Source organism: Plutella xylostella, chromosome 19 (assembly GCF_932276165.1).
Source record: "Plutella xylostella chromosome 19, ilPluXylo3.1, whole genome shotgun sequence".
Classification (NCBI taxonomy): Eukaryota; Metazoa; Arthropoda; class Insecta; order Lepidoptera; family Plutellidae; genus Plutella; species Plutella xylostella.
The window spans coordinates 2017708-2035128 of record NC_063999.1 but is presented as its reverse complement, the minus strand read 5'-3'; the positions used below and the strand labels follow the sequence as shown (position 1 = coordinate 2035128).

At 36.0% G+C, this 17421-nt stretch overlaps 1 protein-coding gene across 1 annotated transcript; it reads left to right on the top strand.

Moving 5' to 3' along the window:
* The first annotated feature begins 279 nt into the window (after positions 1-279).
* On the top strand, positions 280-16645 carry LOC105392273 (ionotropic receptor 75a). The gene is made up of 12 exons (XM_048628027.1): positions 280-499; positions 962-1110; positions 1506-1665; positions 1904-2237; positions 2522-2694; positions 3254-3480; positions 3701-3800; positions 4119-4297; positions 13858-13965; positions 14542-14708; positions 16139-16336; positions 16468-16645. Exons 1-12 carry the CDS (start codon positions 340-342, stop codon positions 16520-16522), a joined length of 2010 nt encoding a protein of 669 aa, XP_048483984.1. The 5' UTR covers positions 280-339; the 3' UTR covers positions 16523-16645.
* Positions 16646-17421: the final 776 nt, after the last annotated feature.

Genomic DNA, 17421 nt, shown 5'->3' with positions numbered 1-17421 from the left:
GTTCTTTGACAGAGAGGGACAAAACAGTTTATTAGTTAAAACGTATTGTAACTTTTCTATGAATAAGGGGGTAAACCTTTAAAATAGGTAGCAATTTAAGGAGCAGTGTCCATCACATACCTAATCTTTCATGTTACCTTAGTTACCTATCGAATGTTAATTAATGCATGAAATATATAAAAAAATATAAAAGGTGGTTAACCACTTCTGAAAGCGAATGTCCGAAGAACGTTCGGGGCTCATTAGATATAACTTATAGCATCAATAAAGATAAATCAGCCTTCTTTCCCTCCAAACACATTTCACATTTCTACCTGCACGAACTTAACTTCAGAAATCATGAATTTCAGGAAAACCCTTATAGTTTTCATATTCCATTTTGTTGTTTCTGTGTTTTGTAGAGATAGAGATACTGTAAATATGTTGGTGTCCTACTTATCCTATGAGAATGCTGATGTGCCGACTTCGCTGCTAGTTCCTGGGTTGTGCTGGTCGCCTTGTAAGTGAAATATGACTAAGAACACTCGGGGTAACATTACCCATTTTGACCCCAAATTCGAAAATCGGTAAGCCGGCGGCGGTGGTACGCTACCATAGTCAGATTGATACAGATATACACACTTAAACACCTCTCATTTTATCGGGTGTCAATTAAGTACTATTTGGTAATAAAAACATCGAGGTGTATTTGAAGCTTTTTAAAACATGAGACAATCTAGGAAGCCTGAGTGAAATTGGTTGGCTACCTATAACACTCGTTTCTCATCCACATATTTACATTCCTAGTCCCTCTAAGGGAAAAGCACTACACTCGGCACACTTGAATGGAACCTATATGTACAACTTATGTGGAACGGATATGCATCCGCAATGTCTAAAGTTCCAAGCTTCGCCAACGTCTTGGCAACTTCTTGCTACGCTGGTCTGCCCTCATACAGTATACTTACAATACATTTTCCAGACTACCAGAAGACCTTAGCCGCGCTGTTGTCCCAGCACTCTGTCCCCACGGGCGGCTCGCTGCAGCCAGCTCGCTCGGAGCACTACCTGCAGCACGTGCTGGTGCTGGCCGACCTCGCCTGCCCGGGGGCGCAGGAGCTGCTGGAGACCGTGAGTTAGGGAATGTGGGTGAGGGGTGACGGGGCGATGCGCACCGGAATGTTAAATGTGGATTTAGTGTTAAAGCTTGATTCAAACCGAAACTACCTAATAAGGATTGATGTATCTTAAAAAGAGATTAGACACTACCTAGATTTAAGATTTTACTGCAAGTCGCCTTGGGAGGTGCTACATATAGAAAGAGGCCAACAGGGTATCCGAACATGGGAAATAATGGTTGAAGGTTGGAGGGCAGAGGACCTCTGAAGAGGCAAATTGAAAACATAATATTTATAGAATGTTATAATAAGCCACTAGTCTTTCAGCTTTACATAGCAATGGTACCCTGATTTAAATAATCAAGACTCTAATCTCATTCTACTAATGCTATTTTTTTTTCATATCAGGCAAACAAGGATCTGCTATTCAAGTCACCGTACAGATGGCTGCTCCTGGACTATGAAGTTCCTGAACAGAACCAGCATCTGCTGCGAGTCATCGACATCCTCGTGGACAGCAATGTCGTCGTTGTTAGGAGGTCTAACCACGGATTCACTTTTACTGAAGGTAACACTGCATTTCTAGAGCAGTAAGCCTCTTCCTTCATCGTCTGTTCATTGAACTGGTTTTCCACTAGACTTGCATGAGCGTACTGCGCATCGATGACCAGTTAAAGATTGAGTTGGTATAGTTGGAAGTATAATGTTAAAGTTGATGTTGATACATTTACCACTATGACCAAATAATGACTTTTTCATAATACTTAGTACTTAGGTATAAATCAGTATAACAAAATTGGTTTCAGCTTACAAAATAAACGAGACATCCGAACTAATAGAACATGCAAGAGGCTCCTGGCGACCTATTTACAATCTTCCTCCAACACCTCATAAATCTATTGGAAAAGAAAAACATGAAGACAGCAATAACACTGGGATTATATCAGAAAACGGTGATGAAATGGTTAGAATAACAGCTTTTACCCGAGAAATCAAAGTAGACCAATATGGCATAATCGAAGATTACAGACAGTCGAAGGTGATCTCATCAAGAAGGCATGACTTGAGGAGACATGTCCTGACAATGTCCAACATTCTGATCGAAACTAATGAAACCATGAAGCACATGAATGATCGACTGTAAGTTTACTAGACGAAGTACCTACCTACCTCTATAAATTAAATAAGGATCTTGAGAATAGATTTCTTCACCCGATAAATTTAATTAAGTACTTATTGTGATTTTGATGAGACAGAAAAACCTATGCTTTAATTTTGCGGTTGTTATTTCATCTTCAGAGTCTTCATAGTTCATTCTCTCAAAGATTGTGATAAATATTTTATATTTTGAGCCTACGCCATCCAACCAACCAACAACGCGTCATCCTCTTTCACTATCTTCATTCCACCTCCATCCTCTTTAGTGACCTCCACCACGACTCCATCACCAAGATGTCTTACATGGTGGTGAGCATCTGCTTCGACATGCTGAACGCGACGGAGCGGCTCATCTTCACCAACTCCTGGGGCTACAGGAACCAGACCGGCCACTGGCAGGGGCAGATCAACTCGCTGCTGACGAAGGATGCTGATTTAGGTAATGTTATCTTACGGTGGCCCAAAGGACCTTCAAATCCGCGATGCCGCCCTATCTTCATGAACTGCCCTATAACTTCAGCCCAGCTTAGCTTTCCTGCGCGTAGCTTGCTGTTTACCTACCGTATTGTACCGTATATAGGCATCAATGAATGTATAGCAATTAGGACAACGGTGATGGCCTTCTGGCTGCTTCAATTTCCACTATCCTTACTAATCCTTACTAATATTATAAATGCGAAAGTAACTGTGTTTGTCTGTCTGTCTGTCCGTCTGTCTGTCTGTCTGTCTGTCTGTTACTCTTTCACGCCAAAACTACTAAACGGATTTGAATGAAATTTGGTATACATACGGTCTAGACCCTGGGAAAGAACATAGGCTACTTTTTATCCCGGAATTCCCACGGGAAAACTTTTTAAGGCGAAGCGAAGCGCGCGGGAACAGCTAGTGTTAAATATTTCCTTAATAGACCTTTTTAGCGATTCCTCATACTTCAATAGAAATGTAAAATATTTAGTTTTTATTTGGCAGATGATACACTAACAGCATTTACCTCACAGGAACCCTCACAATCTTCACTCAAGAGCGCATGCAAGTCATAGACTACGTGGCCATGGTGGGCAGAACAGCCGTCCGTTTCGTCTTCAGAGAGCCACCACTAGCCTATGTGGCTAATATCTTCGCACTACCCTTCACTGGAGCCGTCTGGCTGGCCATACTCATCTGTGTGCTGGGATGTGCCCTGCTTCTGTATGTGACATCGAAGTGGGAAGCTTCTATGGGGATGGTAAGTTTGATTGCTTTGTTGAGGACTGAAGTCATCGGTGACTTAGATACGGATAATATAATTATTGCTATTGCTTTGGTTGTTACTTCCTATCTCACTTTCTTTAACTTTAGAACAGAGAACTAAGCCGTAAATCTAGGCACATGTTGACTGTTGGTTTCTTTTCGCTTTATAGTGTTGCTTCTAAATCTTAAAACCCTAAAACCGAGGCTTTATTTAGCACCCCCTGCAACTGGACGGGTCGTGGGCCGACGTGCTGATCCTCATCATAGGAGCTGTCCTGCAGCAGGGATGCACGCTGGAGCCGAGACATGCTGCTGGTAAGATAATACCGTAACCTACCCAGGCGCCTATAGAACTCAAGTTAAAATCGCCATTTTCCACATTACTTACGTGGCCACAAACAGACAGACCAACACAGAATGAAGAAGTCAAACTTAAGTATTTATTTTTTATATTATTTTTATCCTGGCGCTGCTGCAGATTGTATGGCTCAGGCGAGATAGCGCCATATTAGAGCCTGTTTTTGGCTAAATTCCTTGCAAAATATCCACGTTATAATCCTGAGATTAACAACCATTACCTTTGGTGCAAAAACCACACCATTCTTCCTGCCCAATTATCCCTTTATATCCCAGGGCGCGTGGTGACGCTTCTTCTGTTCATATCGCTGACGATCCTGTACGCCGCGTACTCGGCCAACATCGTGGTGCTGCTGCGGGCCCCCAGTTCCTCTGTGCGCTCGCTGACCGACCTGCTGAACTCGCCGCTCAGCGTCGGCGCCAGCGACTTTGAGTATAATAGGAACTTCTTTAAGGTAAGGCTGGTAATACATTTTAAAACTCACTATCTTCTATAAAAAGGTTGTCTGGTGGAGATTGCTATAAGCAATAAGGCCGCATTTTATTTTAAAGTTTTTGTTCTTGGTGCATACAATAAAGGTAGTATGTAATTAATTACTAATATTGTATTGAAGTGTGAAGTTATTTTTCTCGTTTTATTTGTAAGTTTAAGGTAAGGATGGCAGGTAATAATGTAAGCATGTTCTGGTTCCGTTTTGTGTAAGATTGCGAACCCGTATACTCGTAACTCGTAAAGTAACTACTTGTGAGTATTCAAAGGCATTGAGATGGTAGTAGACATCAGTAAAGTTCCCCGTGCTACATTACAGGGTGGCCCAAAGAGTGACGTCCAAAGGAAAATGTTTGATTCCTTAGGTCAAGGGGTAGCCAAATCACACCCATGTATGTTCAGCAATTTTTAGTAGTTTAGGAGTTATGATTTTTTTAACTAATTTTCTACGAAAGTCGACCTCAGTGGATCAATTATGTTTTTTTTTTTTGATAACTTTTAGTGTCATCCTCTTAAGTTGTTCTTTTAACCATAAAAGTTTCAGCTTCCTAGCTATAATGTAAGTTAGTTATTTTTATATCGAAAGTTCAAATTATATCATCGAGCTAGACTGCTCTGAATTTTCAACTTGAAATTAAAAATTGAACTATACTCTAATTTTTTATTCCGCGGAATTCTGACATTTCATTAGTGATACCACTAAAAAAGCTCTTCACCGAAAAAAGGTAAAATTTGGATCAATTTAAGGGCAATATTTTTTTTAAATGTTTTCATAGAAAAACATAAATCTAAATATTTACTTGCTCAAGTGAAGTAGGTAATACAAAAATAACAAATATTTCAATACTAGCTGTTGCCACGAGCTTCGCTTCACCTTAATAAGTTTTCCCGTGGGAATTCCGCGATAAAAAGGCTACTTTTTATCGCGGAATTCCCTGGATAAACACATAAGCTATTATGTGTTAATCCAGGGTGTCAGCTAACTCAATTTCAAATTTCATTAAAATTGGTTCAGTTGTTTTTACGTGAAGAAGTAACAAAGGTACACACATACACACATACACACATACTCACAAACGTTTGCATTTATAATATTAAGTAAAATCACGACTCACGACCATTGTATTGAATTAATTTAAATTACTTTATTTTATTCTTTAACATGGCATCACTTGCTACTAAATTCAGGGATAACAAACCTTTTTAATCGATTTCAAATAAAGGATTCTCAATTCGGTAAGTACATAATATGTTCGGTATATAGGTACCTATGTAAGATTATTGGAACTGCACCATATTAACATATGAAATCAAAATCAAAATCAATTCTTTATTTGTGAACATAGGTAATGTATGAATAATAGGTGTTAAGTACAATGTTGAGATCTCTATGTTCTATCTGGTCACAGATGTACAAATCATCATGCAAATCATGCACACATGCTTTCTTCATAATTTAAATGTTAGGTACAAAATAAATATTAGGTATATTACTTAATGAATTTTGTTAATACAATAATGTCTCAATTAATAAATGTCAATATTGAATAAAATTACTAATTATATAATGTTATAGTGTTTCATCAGTCAAATATTCGTTTATTGTATAATAGCATTTTCCTACTATTTAGTAGTTCATACAATTTCTTTTTAAACAAATTATAATTTAAACTGTGGAGATAATTCGGAATTTTATTAAAAATTTTTGGTCCCATGCATAATATATTTTTCCGCATCAACGCAGTTTTTGACGACGGATAACTGACGTTATTCATATATTGTGACCTAATTGATCTGTGACGTGTCTGGGAGACTTTGACAAACAGATTTGGGTTGGTTTTTACAAACACCGCAACTTCATATATGTATAAACATGGGAAAGTAAGTATTTTGAGAGACTTAAAGTGTGGCTTACAACTCTCATCTGGTTTTAATCTGCAAATAGCTCGTACACACCTTTTTTGGGCCTTAAATACAGTTTCTCTCTCGGTACAATTTCCCCAGAAAATTACGCCATAGCGTAACGTTGACACTACGTAACCATGGTATGCTGACAGAACTGTGTTACGGCTTACAATTTTTGATAATTTGTATAAAAGATACGATGATTTACTTAGCTTCTTACAAACATTTTCCGCTTGAAATTTCCATGTCAGCTTATTATCTATATTTAATCCTAGAAACTTTGTTACGGATACATTTTCTATTTCCGTTCCATCATAATTAATATTTAATTTGTCAGTTTTGTTAATTCTCTGATAGAATGTCATATATTTAGTTTTGTCAATATTAACAATAAGTTTATTACTATTTAGCCAATTAATTATGTCTTTGAGAGTATTATTAATGTTAAGTTCATATATGTCAAGGTCAAGATCATTACATTTAATTGATACCGTGCTGTCATCTGCAAACAACACCATCGGATAGTGAATGCTCATTGGCAGGTCATTAATGTAAATGAGAAATAGTAGTGGGCCCAGTACACTACCTTGAGGGACTCCACTAGTAACAAACCTACTACTCGATAAGACCTTAGTCTCTTCTTTGGTCTTTGGGCAAATCCTTACGATTTCTGTATTCTGTCGCCTGTTACTTAGGTAAGAATTAATTAATTTGAGTATGTTTCCTCTTATGCCATAATAGTTTAGTTTGTCTAATAATATTTTATGATTAACAAAGTCGAAGGCCTTAGTCATATCCATAAAGATAGAGCATATAGGTTTACCTTTATCAACGCTTGTAAATATGCCATTTAGTAAATCATACATGGCCAGATTAATAGATTTGCCTTTTCGGAATCCTTTCTGTTCCTCAACTAAAATATTATACTTATTGAGGTATGAAAGAAGCGCATTGTAAATATTTTTTTCAAATACCTTAGAAAATATTGATATAAGAGCTATTGGTCGATAGTATTTCATGTTACACTTATCTTCTTTTTTAAATAGAGGTTTAATGATAACAGGCTTAAGGCTTTCCGGGTAAATACCGTCCACAATGCATAAGTTCATGATATAGCTTAAATGCTCCATTATTATATCAGATACATGTTTAACAACTTTTGTGTGAACGCCATCATACCCCACGCTATTTTTATTTTTTAAAGACCTAATGGCTTTTTGTATGTCATCCGGTGTCGTAGGTGTCATGAACATAGATTGAGAATTATTAGAATTATTATATTTTAATTGAATATTACTAGAACTGTTTGGTAGATTTTTTTCTATTTGATCCACAAAAAAATCGTTAAAAGCATCAGCAATTTTTGTGGGATCGGTAAGAGTAACATTATCTGTCGTAATTTTTGTGATGGTCTCGTTTGGAAATCTAGATTTTGCCTCGTTTATTATGTTCCAACTCGCTTTTGTTTTATTGTCTGCCGTATTAATATAATTATTATTTTTTGCTTTCTGCGTCAAAGATATAATTTTTTTAAGTCGCTGTGAGTAGGTTTTCAGTAGCGTTTTATTAAGAGGCGTCGAATTTCTTCTATAATTCCAAAGCAGATCTCTTTGTTTTCGTGCACATATTTTTATTCCTTTAGAAACCCATTTCGGCCTTTTCTTAGTTGTAATTTTAACTGTAACTATTGGAAAACAAAGTTCATAAATTAACATAAATGTATCCATAAATCTATTATAAGCAGTGTTGGCATTATTCGTTTCATAAACATCGGAAAACGATAGACTGTTTATATGTTCTCTAAATTTTTGTAGGTTCTCGATAGAGTAGTCCCTTTTTTTTACAGTCCATGAGCTTATTTTGCTGATCTTTTTTACGGGCACCTTGAGAAGTTGAGCCGTATGGTCAGACAGACAGTAGTCAATAACTTTACCACTACATTTATTTCCTACGTTATGAGCAAAGTTGTCAAGGCAGGTTTTACTTTTTAGTCGTGTCGCTTCAAACTCAAACTCAAACTCAAACTCAAATTTTTTTATTCATCGTACAAATATAAAATTTTCTGATGAACGTCAATTTTTACAAATTACTCTCCGTTCGGATAAGGGGGGGCTCTTTCTGTCTAAGGAGAAGAACGGAGGCAAGAAACTCCTGAGCCATCTTTTCAAAAAAAGACTTAAAACTAGTTGGTATACAATACATATAAGCTTAATAATTATTATTATAATAATATGAGCAGAGCTAACTACTTATCACAGCCATGCATTAACGTCCTCTAAGTAATCATCAATTTTATAATAAGCTTTTTTACTGAGTTTCTCTTTAATGTAACACTTAAACTTATTCTCTGGCATTTGAGCAACTTCTGCTGGAAGCTTATTATAAAATCTAATACAGTACCCTAAAAACGATTTATTAACTTTCGCCAGACGCATCGCTGGAAAAGCCAGCTTATGCTTGTTCCTAGTATTAATGTCATGATTACTGCCAATTGTATCAAAAGTTGAAATATTCTTTCGTACATACATTAAATTGGAAAAAATGAACTGACATGGAACTGTAAGGATGTTAATTTCTTTAAATAGTTCTCTCAATGAATCCCTGGAACCAAGTTTGTATATAGAGCGGATGGCTCTTTTCTGTAATACAAATATAGTTTCAATATCAGCTGCTCTACCCCAAAGCAAAATGCCATACGATAATAAGCTGTGGAAATAACTAAAGTAAACTAATCTGGCGGTTTCAACGTCGGTCAGCTGTCTAATTTTCCGTACAGCAAAAGCTGCGGAGCTCAACCTTCCAGACAATTTTTCAATGTGAGGTCCCCACTGTAACTTTGAATCTATAGTCATCCCAAGAAAGACAGTATCATTAACTAGGTCCAATTTATTCCCATCTAGAATAATGTTAGTATCGCACTGTCTAACATTCGGCAGTGTAAATTTAATACATTTCGTTTTCTTAGTATTCAATAGAAGATTATTAACGGTAAACCAATCGTGTATGTCAGATAGAATTGAATTAATTTCATTAAAATTATTTTCTCTTCTTTTAACTTTAAAAAGCAAAGAAGTATCGTCAGCAAATAAAACTATATTAGTCAATTTTTCAACCATAAAAGGCAAGTCATTAATATAAATGAGGAATAAAAATGGTCCTAGAATAGATCCTTGAGGGACGCCTATTTTTACATGAGCCCCCTGTGATTTAGTATTGTTAATACCAACTACAGGCAGAACTCGTTTCTTTTGAGAGCTTCGCGCTCTTTCAATACGCTTAGTATCGACTGTATGGACATAGACATGTTTTGTAGTAGCGCTCGTTCTATCAGCTATAATCTAACTAATAAGTTTAGCTCAAATATTTATGATTAGTAGTAACATTATTTACTTAACGGTTATTTTATGTAATAGTCATAGCATATTGTAGGTATAAATAATATTTTATTTAGCTTAGTTTAGTTTCGTGTTTTCAGTTAGGTTAGTATGTTTGCATACATAGGAATCATTTGTGTATACTCTGTTACCAATTAGTGAAAACTAGTAATTGGCTTTCAACTGTTTATTTTTAGTGTTATACTGTTAAATTTTAGCTGTAAGTTTTCCATAAAATAAATAAAAAAATAAATAAAATAAATATCGACCCTTTGTTGTCTCTTGTCTAAATATGAAGATATCAAATCTAAAGCCTTTCCTCCTATTCCATAGTATCTAAGTTTCGAAATTAAAGTCTGATGGTCTACACAATCAAACGCCTTCGACAGATCACAGAAGACTCCAATAGCATCGTGATGGTCTTCCCAGGCGTCAAATATGTGCTTAATCAACGCAGTACCGGCATCGGCTGTTGATTTGCCTTTTGTAAAACCATACTGCTGGCTATGAAACAATCGAGCATCATTGAAATGCAAAAGCATCTGACTGAGTATGACCCTCTCAAATATTTTACTCAAAACTGGAAGAACCGAGACAGGCCTGAAGACCAGACCAGACCTTCCTTTATTTCTAGGGTAAGATTGAAACTGTATAAAAGATTCCGAAATTGATTTGTTAAGCTGTTACATTTTAGAGTATCGATGTTAAAGTCTCCCGCAAGTATAATGTTTTTTTTATATTTAGTACAGATTTTCAAAATTTCTTCTAATATTTCAAAAAATGTTACAAAATGTTTTGCTACGTCTTTGTTTTTGGGAACTCTATAAACACAGATCACAATAGTATTTAAATCTGTCAATTCTACGGCACAGCATTCAATTATACCAACAATATTTTGTTTGTTTTTAGTTGTTAATTTCGTAATTAAGTACACCTAAGTGCCCTTTTCCAATGTTTAACTTTTTACCTATAACGGTTGTCTGGAAGAGATCGCTTTTAGCGATAAGACCGCCATTTGTGCATGTATGTTAATTAAGTTAAATTTAAGTTATGTTTCATGGTGTGCAAATAAAGATTATATTATTATTATTATTATTATTATAATAGAAAGTTTCGATATATTTAACATTTCCCTATATTTATGTCCACTACGAACCAATATACATGCACCTCCCCTTTTTTGAGTTCCTCTAGAAAAGTGTGCTGCTAAATGGTAATTAGGGATTGATAATAGATCCTCGTGGCCATTAATTATAAAATGTTCAGTGACACATATTATATCGACAGATGTTTGTTGCGATTGTAATTCTTCTAAGTGAACAGTCAATACATCAGATTTACTTAAAAGGCCTGCAATGTTTTGGTGAAGAATATGAATGTGGTTAGTTACGAAAATTATTATTACTTTCACTGACTATGTTTACATTACATTTTCTATATTCGTCATTAATAAAATTAATTAATTTCTGTATGTCATAAAATATTTGTTGCATTCCTTTGTCATTTAGTTGCCCTTGTCCCCTTGAAAACATATCGTATTCATAAGACAGATTTGCATTTGAATCAAGTACAAAAATGTGCTCATGTGTCAGAGCATCCAGATAAATCAAATTATTAAAAGTTTCTACTCTCCAGTTGAACATTGAGGTGTGATCATGGCATTTGAATGTAGGTAGGCATATTACAATATTTGTATGGTGTAGTGGTTGTAGCGTTTTCCTTATGAAAAGGACTATATCAAAGTAGTTATTAGTAGTTTTAAAGTCATTCTATGACAATCCATTAAGCCTAATAAACAAATATGATTTTTTTTATTGTATAAGTATGTTTATATGTTTGTTGGTATGTATGTTTGTCCACGAATATCTCGGAAACGATTGATCCGATTGTTACTATTCTTTTTAGAGTTCCGTACCTGAAAAGGAAAAAAGGAACCCTTATTGTTGTCCGTCTGTCTGTCACCACCCTTTTTCTCAGAAACGGTTAAAGATATCAAACTAATATTTCATATAGATGTACATAATGATGAAATTAAAAGGAAAAATATCTCAGGTAAGTAGACTTGTACGGAACCCTCAGTGCGCGAGTCCAACTGGCACTTGGCCGGTTTCTTATCGTTGACCTTTCGCGTTGTGATAGTTTGTTGATTTTTAAAAACGTTATGGAGCCACAACCTGGCCCTTCACAGGAAGCGGCCCCATCTGACAGAGCACAAGAGTCAGACTTTCTCTCTCCCAGAAAGAAGCGTCCTCGTGGTTCTTTTGCGCCTAACGTAAAGACCATCATTCTAAATATTTAAAGATATAATATAGAAAATTGTCCGGATACAACTGATGTTCAGACTCGTATTGAAAAAAAGTACCCAGCCAAAAAAGGTTTGTGATCTCTGACATGTCAAAAATTTATAACTGTCAGAATTCCGTGAGATTAAAGATTAGAGATTAGGTATTCTCATGGTCCCTTATTAATTTTAAAAACTCCGCAAGGTTCCAAAATAACATAAAAATAAAAATAAACTATTGATTAATGGGGTATTTATTTGCAGAAAACAGCCTTCAAAGGTACTTGGGTGGAAATTACCTCATTAGTCAATGTTTTCAGAAAGTTGAAAGATTCCTGTTATATGTCATTACTAAGGACTAATTCAGTCAGAAAATGTATCAAATTAAAGGGAAAATAAGATTATTTAAATTTTTTTTTATTTAAGTTACATTTTTGAATGTAAATTCTTAGTAAAATGTTTAAGTCTGAGTTGTAAGATTTATGAGATAATTGTATTATTAATACTACTTAAGTAAATAAACTCAAATAATTATTTTACACATTTACTCACAATAAATTTTCCTTAGTAATGACATAACAGGAATCTTTCAACTTTCTGAAACAATTTATAATAATAATATAGCCTTTTATTTCCGAAAACTTACAATTAGTAACAAAATAAAATCTTACAAATCTTATAACTACTATTTAAAAACTTACACTACTATTTACAAGCATGCGGTTACAGAATGTCTCTGATTTCGGTGTGCCTTACGGCAAAGGCCTCCTCCAACTCTTTCCATTGTTGCCTGTCCATGGCTACTCTTGTCCAGTGAGCTCCTACCGTGAGTTTCAGTTCATCCTCCCACCTTCTTGCTTTCCGTCCTCTGCTCCTGACACCATCCCTTGGGTACCAAACTGTCACCTTTTTGCTCCATTTTTCCTTTTTGCATCGAAGCATATGCCCAGTCCATCTCCATTTAAGTTGATCTATACGTGATAGAATATCCGTTAGTTTGGTTTTGTGCCGTATATCTGTACTTCTGACTCTATCTTTTAGCTTCAAACCTAGCATGCTTCTTTCCATCCCTTTCTGGCATCTTTCTAGTTTTTCCCTATGGTGTTTCGTAAGGGCCCAGGTTTCACAGCCATATGTGATGCAGGGTAGGATGCAGGTATCAAAAGTCTTCTTTTTGATTTTTATGCTCAGTTCCTTACTTTTCATCACTTCTTTCAGAGCCCAGAACTTCTTCCACCCAGTCGCAACAATTTACTAATTAGGTAATTTCCACCCAAGAACCTTTGAAGGCTGTTTTCTGCAAATAATACCCCATTAAGCAATAGTTTATTTTTATTTTTATTTTATAATGAAACCTTGCGGAATTTTTTAAAATTAATAAGGGACCATGAGAATATCTATTTCAATTTTTAATTTCAAGTAGAAAATTCAGAGCAGTCTAGCTCGATGATATAATTTGAACTTTCGACATAAAAATAACTAACTTACATTACAGCTAGGAAGCTGAAACTTTTATGGTTAAAAGAAAAACTTAAGAGGATGACACAAAAATAAAAAATAATTTAAAAAAGTTATCCAAAAAAATTATAAAACATAATTGATCCACTGAGGTCGATTTTCGTAGAAAATTAGTTAAAAAAATCATAATTTCTAAACTACTAAAAATTGCTGAACATACATGGGGGTGATTTGGCTACCCCTTGACCTAAGGAATCAAACATTTTCCTTTGGACGTCACTCTTTGGGCCACCCTGTATATGCACCAAGCTATTTACCTAGTTACTTTAGAATCACAATGTATGATAGCGATAAAGCATGCACCCACAGTCATGAATTTATGGACTCTAATTGACTTTTAGATTACTTACATACCTACAAATATTATACCTATAAGTAAATAAGTAAGTACTTATACCTATAGTTTAACTATAATGGGAAACATTACATTTAACATTGTTATTTCAGAAACTAAACGAGCCAATAAGGAAGGAGATATATGACAAGAAGATTGCACCAAAAGGGAAGAAACCCAATTTCTATAGCATGAAGGAGGGTATCCAGAAGATCAGAGAGGTAGAGATGAATAAATAATAAGTTGAACCTTTCTACAACCAATTGCAGCAATATCAAAAGATGCCAAGTACATTCATAAAGATCGCCAACTTTTGATAGGGATTTCGATGTTAGATTAACTAGGACCCCATTATTTTACTCGTAATCTATATATTTGTATGCTGGCCTTACCAATCAATGGACAGCATACAAATATCTAGAATATGTCTAGTCTAGTCTGGCTTCGTAAAGAACAAAACAACCCTCTATCCCCATCCTTCTTCAGCTACCGAAGACTTATACGTAACCTAAATTGGCCTTAGTCACAAAAAGTTATATTCAAAACACACCTCCACTACTCTCAGCTTTTGTAAAAGCATGTCTCTCCGTTATTTAAACGCCCTTGAAGAATCCGGTCCTATACCTAGTCTATTTTTTTAACAGACGAGTACCTACCGAAACCTTTTGGTCCTTACAATGCTCACCTAAAATACAAAACCCATCTCACTCTGTCAATATCGGAAATGTGTGAGATACATATTCAGTACTTCCTCGTTTGTTAAAAAAATAGGCTATAAATGTTCCCATCTCCGCCAGGGTCTATTCGCGTTCCACATGGAGCTGAACCCCGGCTACCGGCTGATCCAGGACTCGTACCAGGAGGACGAGAAGTGCGACCTGAAGGAGATCGACTACATCAACGAGATCGACCCCTGGGTGCCCGGCCAGAAGCGCGGGCATTTCAGGGACCTGTTTAAGATTAAGTATTATAGCGGAAATTTTTCATTGCTCGTTAGTGTATACAATCATATTGTTTCAGCTGTGTCTGTGTGAGAGAAGGAAAAACTATGGGTAGGTTAAGTAATCGTAACTAATGGACATAATTACGAACTTTGAATGAACTTTTTTACAGGATAAATTTTAAATGATTATAAATGTTGATAGAGATAAAATTAATTTTATAACGAGTAGGGATAAAGAACTGGGTAAGTACTTTAATTATCAGGAAATGTAGGAAACGGAAAACCCTAGTCCCTATGTGCCGCTAGGAATCTAGATTAGCGTTCTGGGAAATGATAACTGGCATTTAGGTTAGCGTATTTATGATTCAACGTATTGCATGCACATTCTAGTCTTACCATCAATTAGGTAGATATGTAAGTACTTATTTTTACATAATTTTCCGGCATGGTGCAGTTTTTTAAGGAAAACTTAGAAAAATAACTGTATTTTCATTAGGAGCGGTGGTAGCTCAGTCGGACAAGCGCCCGCTTCTCACGCAAGAGGTGCGGGTTCGAATCCCGGCGCTGACATGTACCAATGAGTTCTTTTAACTTAAGTACAATGTATACCATCGCTCTTACGGTGAAGGAAAACATCGTGAGGAAACCTGCATATCTAGATTTAGCACATCTAGATATGTGAACCCACCAACCCGCAGTGGACCAGCGTGGTGGGAAATGGTCCAAGCTTAGGAAGGCAGTTTAGACCTTGGGGATATGCACAAAGGTTCCACTCTAGAGAGCCAGGTGCAGGTACTTACACCCCCACAGAGAATAGAATAGAATAGAACTGTATTTTCGCTTACCTTTCCTTGGACGACCGAATGGCGTAGTGGTTAGTGACCCGACTACTGAGCCGAAGGTCCCGGGTTCGATTCCCGGCTGGGGCAGATATTTGTTTAAACACAGATAAGTTGTTCCCGGGTCTTGAATGTGCCCGTAAAATGGCAATAGGCCCGCCCCCTATTACATTGGGACTAACATAACACTCTGGCGAAAAGTGGGTGCAGCAATGCATCTCTGCCTACCCCGCAAGGGAGTACATTAGAACAAGGCGTGAGTGTATGTGTATGTGCTTTCCTTGTGGTGTATTTTATGACTTTTACCTTTAAGTTGCTATGTTGATGTTGATTGATAACTATACTAACTATAGTAATTATATGGCTTTACCCATTAGGTATCAAATACCATTATTTATTTATATTTTAATTAATAAATTAACTTCCTAGGACCTAGGTACCAATAACAAAAACCCTCTTGGAACATGGACTTCCAGTTTTTCATATTTTGTCTCTATCGTAGAAGTTAGAACAAAGCGAACTCATTTTCTAATTTCCACTTACAATTTTTTCATTTAATAACTATACGTATTTATAGCATTTTTAACTAACCTATCTTCTCCTTTCACCCAGCTTCATGAAAATCCGAGAGTCGGGCATCCAAGCCTGCATCCACCACCGGCTACACGTGCCCAAGCCCAAGTGTTCTTATGGGGTCTCCTCATTCAGCTCAGTGGGGGTCACTGACATCTACCCGGCGCTGCTCATCACTCTCTATGGGTTCCTGGTAGCTCCGGTGACGCTGCTGCTTGAAATCACCTACAAGCAACTGTAAGCTTGTTAGCTAGCCTTCTTGGTGTGCCATGGTTGCCTGGTACTTTTGTTGGCAAATTATGATTATTATTTTTTTAAGGTCAACACTTCCTACCTACATACCTAATTATTATTTCTGTATATTTCAGGTTGCGCGTTCGAGAGAAAAGGAAGGCACTGGAAAAGATTGATTTCACAGAGTGATTTAAAATTTAAGAGTTCACATTTTACTTAACTGAATTTAATTGAGTTCACAAGCACTGCATAATACTTAACGAGTGCATAATGCATAATAATGTAGGTTAACTAACTAGACTCTCTGTAGACATAAATGATGATGCGCACAAATATATGGAAGCTGGGACCATCACCAATAGAAATGAGTGATACGTCGTTGAAAAGGTATTTTTTGCAGAATATGAATAACGGAAGCGCTAGTCCTGATTTACTGTCCAATTAGAATAATCGTACCTTGAAAGTTTTTATATTTTATTTCTGTAATTTTAATGTTTTTGTTATGTTTTCACATTCATTTTTAATTTTTATAACAAAATGATCATCATTCATTATAATATTATATTTGTTTATTATCTCAGTAAATAAAACCAGTTGAAAGTAATTTCTTTTTTAATAATACGTGTTTACGTGTATTACGCCCTAACCGTCATCAGGAGAAAGAGTGCAATGCCATAGAAAAATACTTCCTTCCGACGAATATATTTCAAAATGGACAACATATACGGATTTGTCGTCATAATATTTTTTTGCTCACATGAAAAGAGCTATCCAACGATGTATGACTCATCTTTATTGGACATAGGTCCCAAAACGCCCATTGTCGTTTATAAGAAACTAAGGCTCTGTTTCACAATGTCTGGTTAGCGGCTACCTGTAAGATAAAATACATGCTGTCACTCTCTGTTATTATTTTTTGACAGTGACAGCATGTATTTTACCTCACAGCAGGTAGCAACTAACCAGACATTGTGAAACAGGGCCTAATAATAAAGTACCTAGTTATACACCTACCTAAAGTCTTATTGCTGGATTATTGACCTAATAAAATACTTATTATAATTATATAGGTAGGTACCTACTTATCT

Coding starts and splice junctions, on each gene's coding strand:
- LOC105392273 (XM_048628027.1), top strand. CDS start 340: ATGAATTTCAGGAAAACCCTTATAGTTTTCATATTCCATTTTGTTGTT. Junction 2,695..3,253: donor GACGAAGGATGCTGATTTAG/GTAATGTTATCT, acceptor TTTACCTCACAG/GAACCCTCACAATCTTCACT. Junction 4,298..13,857: donor ATAATAGGAACTTCTTTAAG/GTAAGGCTGGTA, acceptor TTGTTATTTCAG/AAACTAAACGAGCCAATAAG.